The following is a 10,921-nucleotide window of genomic DNA, read 5'->3' as shown; positions in this document are numbered from 1 at the left end:
CTCTGTCTCAGAAATAAAATAAAAAGAGGATCTGAATTTTCAGAAAAAGGATTAAGGGAGTATTCTAACTACAAAATAACTGTTATTAATAATCCTCTAAGATAAATCCTAACCTGTGTGTAAAGTTAACCTGAGAGGCAAAACCACTTAACATCTATATTTGCTCTAAATAATTTTGTTTAGCAGAAACAGAAGTTAGCTGTTTTGAAGATTAAATATTTGCGAGGCGTTTTACAGACATTATATCATTTAATCTTTACTATAGCCCTTCTCAGCCTTCATTCATTAATTTACTGAGGGTCCACTTGGGCAGACATGCCCTGCTAACCTCTAAAAATTTAGTAGTTAGCATTACCTGCCTTCCTCAGTCTCAAGTAGCTTAGACTAGCTACTAAGTATGTCCTCTTTTAAATCAGGAAATGAAAGATCCGCTCTGAGAGGTTAATTTGCTTGTCCAAGGTCACACAGTGTTGGAGCAGCTAGTTACACTAATCAAGGCGTCTCATTTCTAATCTTTTCTGCCCTCAATCATTAGACTGTTAAGATTAGAGGGTAAGATTTTTGCTTTGAAGACTTATTTCCAGCTTTTTTTTTCCCAGCATCTAGGAGGAAACCTCACACAGTACTGACCAGAGAACAAATGGCTAATTCATACTCTAATTACCTGGCATCTAGAAGACTTCAGGGGAGAGGAGCCAGGTCCCAGGGGGAAGGGGGACTTTTTTTTTTGTAGGGGATGTCTTTTTTTTTCACCAAATTCTTCAGTAATATTCAGGAAGGGGAACATTTTTGAAGGAATGGTAGCAACCCTGACACAAGAGCTGATTAAATTCGGGGCACAAAACTGATCCCATGCCAAGGGAAGCAAGAGTTTATTTTTTCCACATTTTCTTTGCTTTTCTCCACTATTTCCAAGGTTGTTTCTAAGCTCGACAGCGGAGGCCGCGCCATTGGCTCCAAATGACAGGGAAATCTATTTTTATTATCTCCCCCTCTCCCCCTACCCCTAAAGGTCTCTTCTTCTGGCCTTCTGATACACTTTTCCACTTCGTCTCCACCCTCAGCGGATAATCTGAATATGGCCGTTTTATCCTATCGCTATAAGGACTAGGTTGCCTTATGGCGACCTTGACAGCTATCTGTGTGGGAGGCCGGAGCGGGGGCGATCCGCTGTGCCGGAGGAATCTTCAGATGGCCATGAGGAGGCGCCACGAGGGGGAGGTGACTGCTGAGCTCCACTCAGCGAGGAGCTCTCTGAAAGATTGACAGGCAGCCTACCAACTGTCTTTGCCCTAGAGACCGCTCTGTCTCGCGAGATTTGGGTGCTTATGCGAAGGGGGAGTGAAAGGCCCCTCTCTGAATGGGGGATGGGAATGTCTATGGCGCAATCATTGCGCGAGATTGGGCTACAGCCGCTGCAGCTATACTTCGATCTCGCGATACTTCGGCCGCTCAGATTTGGAGCTTGGGGCAGCTTCTCGCGAGAGCCCGTGCTGAGGGCTCTGTGAGGCCCCGTGTGTTTGTGTGTGTGTATGTGTGCTGGTGAATGTGAGTACAGGGAAGCAGCGGCCGCCATTTCAGGGAGCTTGTCGACGCTGTCGCAGGGGTGGATCCTGAGCTGCCGAAGCCGCCGTCCTGCTCTCCCGCGTGGGCTTCTCTAATTCCATTTTTTTTTTAGATTCGCTCGGGCCTAGCCGTCCTTGGAGCCCGATATTCGGGCTGGGCGGTTCCGCGGCCTGGGCCTTAGGGGCTTAACAGTAGCAACAGAAGCAGCGGCGGCGGCGGCGGCAGCAGCAGCAGCAGAAACCTTTTCCCGAACACGAGCACCACAGGCGCCCGAAGGCCGGAACAGGTACAGGGGCGTTGCGGACCCGCGTATATCTTAGCTTTCTCGAGGTTTGGCTCCATTTTGGGCTGAAGGGCGCTCTTGGCGGTCTTTAGCGACCGGGGTGGGGGGTGGTTTTCGAGAAATCGGCCCTGTTTCAGTGACCGCGCCCTTATTTTCCGGTCGGGTATAGTCTGGATTCTTGGGGCGGTAGGGACCCCCGAGAGGCCGCGGTAGAATGGTGACCGGTCTCCTTCGAGGCCTGGGCCGGCCGCGACCTCCCAACATGGCGTCAGTTGAACGCTGCCTTGGCTCCATAACCCCTCCCAATGGAGGGAGTTTCCCTTTGCCCCTAAAATGGCAGCGCGGGTTTTTGCGCGAAAAGAGGCGCTCTTGTTCGGGTCTCCCAGTTTCTGTTTTTGGAGTTGATAGCAGAGTTTTAAATATTGGATATTGAAGTCTTCATTTTCATGTGTTTCGTGTAAGAGGCGTTTAGGATTTACTTACGTAAGCCAAACCTGGTTAAAGTGCGTGTCACTTTAGTCATTCATTGTAGGGCTTATGGAGGTTTTTCTTAAGTTTTCGAGTGTGTCGGCTGAGAAAAAAAATTCAGTCGATTTGAAAAACGTTTACCAGGCCGGGCGCGGTGGCTCACGCCTGTAATCCCAGCAGTTTGGGAGGCAGAGGCAGGCGGATCACTTGAGGTTAGGAGTTCGAGACCAACCTCATCAACATGGTGAAACCCCGTCTCTACCAAAAATACAAAAATTAGCCGGGCGTCGTGGCAGGCGCCTGTGATCCCAGCTATTCGGGAGGTGAGGTGGGAGGATCGCTTGAATCTGGGAGGCGGAGCTTGCAGTGAGCCAAGATCGCGCCACTGCACTTCAGCCTGGGCAGCTAGAGCGAAACTCCGTCTCACAAAAAAAAGAAAAAAAAAGGAAAATGTTTACTCACGGAATCGTCTTGTTTTTTTCCTAGGCGTTTAGAGAAAATGTTAGACGATATAGGCAACAAGAGTAAAACTCCGTCTCAAAAAAATGTTTACTCAAGAAATTGTTTTGTTCTTTTCCTAGGCGTTTAGAGAAAATGGCAGACGATATTGATATTGAAGCAATGCTTGAGGCTCCTTACAAGAAGGTGAGAAAAAACATGTCGGTGAGGTTTATATATTTCTTAATTTAGCATTATTCACGAAACTACTGCTGAAATGTAAACTAACCTCCCCGGAGCCCTCTTGATTTATCTTATCAGAGATGCATTACGTGTAACTTACAAAAGTAAATATATGCTATTGATGTAATAATATTGTGCAGTAGTTTCACTTCAGCGTGATGAATAAATGCCCATCTATCTCTCTTTGTAGACTTGCCTAACGATATCTCACCTCTACTCCCATGAATTCACCTTTGATTCCAGTGTGAACTGTCAATCATAAGGTAGTAATTGAGTGACTTATCGCTGTACCGTGGTCCCCTAGGTAAAATGACTCAACTAAGAATTACCACCTCCAGTTTGGTATAGCAAAAAGGTGAATGTAGTGGTTTGGGAAAAAGCAGGGGTCCAAGAATAACAAAGCATAACCAGTCTGTGGCAAGTTAAATCTTCTAATAGTCTTATAAGAAGAAATGGGTGAGATTTTAAAATTTATGTATCTGTGTAAGACTGGTGATAGTAAATCTTAAAACAGTCCAGTGGCAATCTGCTGCTCAGTTAATAATTACTAAAATTCTTGGATCCCTGAATAGAAATTAAAAAAAAAAATACAAGAGGCAGTATCACAGCTTAGAGTCACTTGATGACTGTTTTACTGTTCTCCATATTGTTTTTATTTTTAATTAGGCCCTACCATAGTATTTCACACTAAAAACAAAGGAATTATATTGGCTAATATAGTCTTTGACTCATTTCGGTATCAGTAAAAGTAAACTGTCTTTTCATTGTTTCACCAGTTGGTGGTGAAAATAGCAGTATGCATGCATTATCACTGGTGTCACAAACTGTAAGCTTTGTAAGTTAGCACTTTACTCCTATAGCTGATGTAATCAAACTTTAAACATTTCACTAAACCTTTTAAAAATAATACATTTGTTTTGGATTGTATAGCACGACCATGTGGTACCAGTTTGGATGAATTCTTGATAGATTTAAATAGTGTATGTAATTTTGTAATGCTTAGACTCTTGAAGAGCTGCTTTCTGTTTTAATGTTAAGATTCTTGTGTCTTAGTTTTTTTTAACATGGATGTAATTCCATGTAAACAGGTATGGAAGTAGGAAATGTTTAGGCTGGACTTGGTGGATTATTAATTGACTTTCTTGGGTTCTTGGGAGTCAACATTACTAAAGCAGTGTGAATCCCTGTTTGCTTCAGGGCGAGATGTGTGACAGAGGTGGCATCAAGCTCTTACAGTCCCAACCCTCCAACGGAAATGGGCGAAGATCTCAGGAATGGCATCGGTCACAGGAAATCGATAGTGGCTGGCTGCTAGCATGGCCACTTGGGGCTTAGGCAGAAATAGAGCCATGGTACTGACCAAAGGGACCATAGCACATGGAATAAAACTCAAAACAGGACTTCATGTTTTATGGAAATTATATTTAACCACTTCAGCATTGTAAATCTGGATAACTTAATATCTAAACTATATAAGAAAGTAAAATTTAACATGTTAATATGGAAAGTTTTATTTTTGTATCTTGATGACTTAAATGTAAGCAACAAAGTGGTTAAACACATACCCATCTAAATTTTTTTATAGCCTTCCATGTTAAACTATAAGTAAATAATTAGTTTTAAAATTGTTTTGTATTTTCTTATTCCTGTTCCCTTTACCCTTTGACAACTTGAAATGTTACCACTTCGTCCTCATGATGTTCTTCTATCAACCCTGCTTAGGATGAGAACAAGTTGAGCAGTGCCAACGGCCATGAAGAACGTAGCAAAAAGTAAGTTTTAAGAAGGGGCTTGGGGGAGGGTGGTGAGGTTTTTTGTGGTTTTAGACCTTGTGTTTGTGTGCCTAAGTATACAAAATTCTCTTCTGAAGCTTTTCTTTGCTGCTTTTAGAAAATTGGTTCTTTGCCTTTTGGGACAAACTCTTGGAGGAATTGTGGATTTTTTTGCTTAGATTTCAGAATATAGTTTCAGATACCTTCCCCTCCAAGTCCATCATGACAGTCTGGTGACAAGTTCTGTATTAGAGATTGTCTTGTTTTAAATTTGTTAACTTTGGTTTAATATTTGGTTATCTTACTGATAAAACTATTATATATCCATTGATCTTAAAAGGTAGAAAGAGTTAAATTAGGTGATAACTAGGCCATGGAAAGTATTGTTTGCCCTAAATTGCCGAAGGAGTCAAAGCTGTGAATTATTTCTGCAGCTTGCTGCTCAGAGGCCCTTTTGGAAGTGATGCAACAGAGTACTTAAGTACTTCTAAAGGTGGCTTTCATTATCTTGGGCCTTTTAAACTCTAGACTTAACAGGGTGGGGATTTTGGAAATTATGAATATATCTGTATGTACACTTTATTTGGGTAAGATGAGTGAATAGAGCTCTACTGTAGACTAGCACAGAAAACTGTGTACGAAAAGTCTTAGGTAACAAGATATGACGAGATCCACTTTTTTTTTCTTTTCTTTTGAGACGGAGTCTCGCTCTGTAGCCCAGGCTGGAGTGCAGTGTAGCCCAGGCTGGAGTGCAGTGGCGCAGTCTGCGTTCACTGCAACCTCCGCCTCCTGGGTTCAAGTGATTCTTTGATTTTTTTTTTTTTTTTTTCTTTTGAGATGGAGTCTGGCAGTGTCGCCCAGGCTGGAGTGCAGTGGTTCGATCACGGCTCACTGCAACCACTGCCTCCCGGATTCAAGCGATTCCCCTGCCTCAGCCTCCGATTAGCTGAGACTACAGGCGCATTCCATCACGCCTGGCTAATTTTTTTTGTATTTTTAGTAGAGAGGGAGTTTCACCACGTTAGCCAGGATGGTCTCCATCTCCTGACCTCTCATGATCCTCCCGCCGTGGCCTCTCAGAGTGTTGGGATTACAGGTGTGAGCCACGGTGCTTGGCCTTTTTTTTTTTTTTTTTTTTTTAAAACAGGGAGTCTTGCTCTGTTGCCCAGGCTGGAGTACAGTGGTGTGATCTCGGCTGGCTGCAAGCTCCACCTCCCGGGTTCACGCTATTCTCCTGCCTCAGCCTCCCTAGTAGCAGGGACTACAGGGGCCTGCCACCACACCTGGCTAATTTTTTGTAATTTTAGTAGAGACAGGGTTTCACTGTGTTAGCCAGGATTGACCTCGTGATCTGCCCGCCTTGGCCTCCCAAAGTGCTGGGATTACAGTTGTGAGCCACCGTGCCCAGCTTCTGTCTTTAATTTTTCTTTGAGACAGAGTTTCGTTTTTGTCACCCAGGCTGGAGCGCCATGACGCGATCTCAGCTCACAGCAACCTCTGCCTCCTGGGTTCAGGCAGTTCTCCTGCCTCAGCCTCCCGAGTAGCTGGGATTACAGGCGCCCGCCACCACGCCTGGCTAATTTTTTTTTTTTTTTTTTTTTTTTGAGATGGAGTTTCGGTCTGTCGCCCAGGCCGGAGTGCAGTGGCGCAGTCTTGGCTCACTGCAACCTCTGCCACCCGGGCTTAAGCGATTCTTCCTCCCCAGCCTCCCGAGCAGCTGGGATTACAGGTGCCTGCCACCGCACCTGGCTAATTTTTGTAGTTTTGGTAGAAATGGGGATTCACCATCCTGGCCAGGCTGGTCTTCAACTCCTGACCTCGTGATCCACCTGCGTTGGCCTCCCAAAGTGCTGGGATTACAGGCGTGAGCCATCATGCCCAGCCTATTTTTGTGTTTTTAGTAGAGACAGGGTTTCACCATGTTGGCCAGGGTGGTCTCCATGTCTTGACCTCATGATCCGCCCGCCTCGGCCTCCCAAAGTGCTGACATTACAGGCGTGAGCCATGGACCCAACTGAGACTCTGTCTTAAAAAAAAAAATGTGGGCTTGGCGTGGTGGCTCACACGTGTAATCCCAGCACTTTGGGAGGCTCAGGCGGGTGGATCACGAGGTCAGGAGATTGAGACCATCCTGGCCAACGTGGTGAAACCCCGTTTCTACTAAAAATACAAAAATTAGCTGGGCGTGGTGGTGCACGCCTGTAGGTCCCAGCTACCCGGGAGGCTGAGGCAGGAGAATCGCTTGAACCTGGGAGGCAGAGGTTGTAGTGAGCTGAGACTGTGCCATTGCACTCCAGCCTGGAGACAGAGCAAGATTCCGTCTCAAACAAACATAAAAATCTGTCGTACTTATGATCTTATATTAATGAAAAATGAGAGAAAAATAGCCACTTACTTGATTTCTTTTTGGCTCTTTTCCTCTTAAGATCCCTAAATGCTTCATAGTAAGTACGTCAATCATTCTCACTACAACTGTGTTAGGTAGGTTGATAAAATTTCATAAAATAGATGAGAAAATTTTATATAATGTTATTCAGGGCTTGCTAAGCCACTTTTTTTTGTAGTTCCCCTAAAATAATGTGGTAATGGATTAAAAATGATATAATTTGTAGAAAATATGCTCCTTTTTTCTGGTATAAGCTTGGATGGGAGTCATTTATAGTTCCTCACCAATCACAAGAAATTGTGGGGATGAGGTTGGGTTTAGTCTTGATGTGGGATCGGAGGCAACCAACCAGAGGTATGGTTTATGTCATCTGGTTTTAGACTTTCTGCCACAGTAATGGTTTCCTAATGTTTTTATTTTGCAATTCTCTAATCAAAAGAAAACCCAGGAAGGTGTATCCATATAAATTGACATAAATTATCCAATTTAGGTCAGGCCGAGTGGCTAAAGATTTCACTTCAAGTGCCAGAAGGGTAAGAACATACACTTTTGGGTACAGACCTTAGTTACTGTACCATTCTCTCATGTCGCTTTTTGCCACTAAGGTCATCTCCGGTGTCTACTTGTTTTTATCGTGTGTATAAGCTGATTAAGGCTACAAGCTTTTACAAGGAAGCTGAGCATCAAGCTCTGCATGTGTGATACTCGGTGGCCTTTATCTAATGTAGAGAACCACAGGACTAAATAGAAGAATGGACAATTTTCTTTAACCATGAGATTGTCTAAGGGAAGATCCTTTCTGGTAATCTTAAAATACTTTCCAGTCAGACTTCTCGTCAATTATAGGTGATAAATAAATGATTCCCTTGTTCAATCAGGACTCTTGATTTTCTGAAGGAACTTTATGTTTCAAATTAATTTTAAAGTTACCTGGAAGAAAATTTTTGTATTTAGGAGTAGATATAAAACATACAGAACACTCTGCTTTAAACCTTTAGTACTAAATTAAATTTCTTAACCAAAGGAAAGTGCCGTGTTGCGTTTTTCATTCTAAAACTTCATTGTCTTAAAAGCCACGTTGAGCTATAGTTTGTTAGGTAGTAGAAAAATGGAGGCTGGGCATGGTGGCTCACGCCTGTAATCCCAGCACTTTGGGAGGCCGAGGCGGGCGGATCACGAGGTCAGGAGATCGAGACCATCCTGGCTAACACGGTGAAACCCCGTCTCTACTAAAAATACAAAAAATTAGCTGGGCCTGGTGGCGGGTGCCTGTAATCCCAGCTACTTGGGAGGCTGAGGCAGGAGAATGGCGTGAACCCGGGAGGCGGAGCTTGTAGTGAGCCGAGATCGCGCCACTACACTCCAGCTCAAGCCTGGGCGACAGAGCGAGACTCCGTCTCAAAAAAAAAAAAAAAAAAAGGCATGTTCTGAGAAACAGTTGACTGAGTATAAATTTTTTTAATTGTATAATTCTTAACATAGACTTCATAGTATCCTAGAATAGTAAAAGGAACAAAGTTTATTGTGACACAGACTGGTTGTCAACCTATTTTCTGAAGAGCTGTAAACCTGAGTTTTTGCATACGTCAAGGTATGCATCCTAAGTGCTTGAGCTTGCCCTTGTGGGAATATTATTTGTTAGAGTAACCAGTTTTGCAAAGTCTAAATCAGCGTCCATTCCGTTAAGCTCTTTAGAGAATTACTCAATAAAAGATAACATTAAAATGACACAGTTGAAATATATTGGCTACTGTGGTGTGGATTATCTATAAATTTTGGAATAAATGACTTTTCTATTTTTTTTTTTATTTTCCAGAATACTTTGCATTAAAAATTTAGATCTTCTTACATGGAAGAGGTCAAATCCAGTTATAGCAAAACACCTTTACTGCAGAGGCCATATAACCAAAAAGTCCAAAGGCCCAGCCCAGTGGACCATTTACTTCAGTGATGTTCAGTACAAAATTTCACTACCTCTAAAGACTTTGGAAAGTCCCTTTTAAGTTGTAACAGGATTTGACTATTAGTGTGGATTTCGATAACCCTTCTTTAGTTAATGTAATAAATACTCTTTGAAGCTGGAAATATACTGGTTTCTTGCACCCTTATAGTTTTCTCTGGGCTTTTATGCAAAAGATTGTATTTTCTGAATGTCTTAGTATGTTGCTGTCTTTTTACCTGCCTGGGGTTGCCTTCAGATGTGGGTGGGGACTTGTTTACAAAAAGTCCTAGAAGACCTTAAGTTAAAATTAGCTCTCCAATTTTCAAGTATTTTCTTTTGGCAGAATAAGTTTTGGGTCCTATGAGAGGTAAATAGGTTGGTTGCCTCTCTTGCTATAGCCCATCTATAAAAACTTCATTTTTGAGGGGGATGGAGTTACTTTTTACCTTGTCCCCTAATTGAATACATTTAGGACTTTTGGTTTTAGAAATCTCACAGAATTCTATAGTTATAATAGTGTCACAGAGGTAGTGTTAGGTTTTTCAGGCAACAAAATTGGAGTGTTACCTATTGCCCATCTGGGCGTGGCTTTGATGAGTTCTATATAAATAATGAGTGTAGCCTAATTTTCTGTCATGTGCTACCTAGCATATACATTTCTGACAGTCAGGTGGATTATCTTGAAATTTTAGACAAACTTTCTGCCTCCTTGGAAAGCTCTACATCTCCTTGTGATTGGAGTGTGGGTTTCAAGATTCCAGAAGGTGGGTGTCTTCATTTTCTATTTTCAATGCACTCTAAAGATGACCTGCTTACAGGTTCTCTGAGGCAGACCTCAGTTGCTCTTGTGATATGTAACTTTGCTTTGATAAGGCGTAAACAATTACATATCCAGGTAATGATATAGAATTGTCAAAATGTTTAATCATTAAGCCACTACAAATTGACATTTTAGTGGAATAAATTGATTTTGAAATGTCTTTCAATTTATATTGAAATATCTGAAGGCACCTCTAAAATTTGGATGATGACACAGAGGTATAGATTGTAAGATTTAATTATGAATGGGTGGTATACTGTGAAGACTATGGAAGTGAGCAGAAAGATATGTTTGGCTTTTTTGGTTTTTAGTTTGAGATTTTAAAAAGATCTGTGAAGGTCAAGTTGATCATTGGTTTTGATTGCATCCCACAGGCTTCTATAAACTGGCTTAAAAATGGCATACTCCATTTTCTGGTGTATTCTTTGTAACTTTAGGAAGTATTTGAAATGGTCACATTAAAGTCTAGGAATGTCAAAATGTATTTTAATGCGTTAGTTCTTTTTCTTTTTTTTTTTTTTTTTGGAGACAGTCTTGCTCTGTTGCTCAGGCTGGAGTACAGGGGCGTGATTTCGGCTCACTCCAACCTCCGCTTCCCAGGTTCAAGCGATTCTCCTGCCTCAGCCTTCACAGTAGCTGGAACTACAGGCCTGTGCCACCACGACCCACTACTTTTTGCATTTTTTAGTAGAGATGTGTTTTCACTATGTCGACCAGGCTGGTCTTGAACTCCTGACCTCAGGTGACCTGCCTTCCTCAGCCTCCCAAAGTGCTGAGATTACAGGTGTGAGCCACCGCACTTGGAGTTTGTTTTTTTTTTTTTTTTTGAGATGGAGTTTTGCTCTTTTTGCCCAGGCTGGAGTGCAATGGCATGGTCTCAGCTCGCTGCAACCTCCACCTCCCGGGTTCAAGTAATTCTCTTGCCTCAGCCTCCCAAGTAGCTGTGATTACCGGCATGCACCATCAGGCCTGGCTAATTTTTGTATTTTTGGTAGAGAGGGGA

The 10,921-nt window shown here is 42.7% G+C and overlaps 1 protein-coding gene across 9 annotated transcripts in view; it reads left to right on the top strand.

Annotated features, from left to right (window-relative positions):
* Nucleotides 1-1,459: 1,459 nt before the first annotated feature.
* Nucleotides 1,460-10,921, top strand: part of RBM39 (RNA binding motif protein 39) — a 39,187-nt gene continuing 29,725 nt past the window's right edge. For 4 of the 9 annotated variants that reach the window (XM_054467730.2, XM_054467729.2, XM_054467728.2 and 1 more), the window contains exons 1-3: nt 1,486-1,852; nt 2,899-2,962; nt 4,721-4,770. In XM_054467730.2, the coding sequence (XP_054323705.1) occupies nt 2,912-2,962; nt 4,721-4,770 (101 nt within the window). In that variant the 5' untranslated portion in view covers nt 1,486-1,852; nt 2,899-2,911. Of the gene's footprint in view, nt 1,853-2,896; nt 4,771-9,790; nt 9,863-10,921 lie in introns of those variants that run through there. The other 5 variants (XM_063659189.1, XM_054467727.2, XM_054467732.2 and 2 more) reach the window with 5 other exon arrangements.

Source organism: Pongo pygmaeus, chromosome 21 (assembly GCF_028885625.2).
Source record: "Pongo pygmaeus isolate AG05252 chromosome 21, NHGRI_mPonPyg2-v2.0_pri, whole genome shotgun sequence".
Lineage (NCBI taxonomy): Eukaryota > Metazoa > Chordata > Mammalia > Primates > Hominidae > Pongo > Pongo pygmaeus.
Note: the sequence above shows the minus strand (reverse complement) of the source record. Positions and strands in the feature narration are given on the sequence as shown.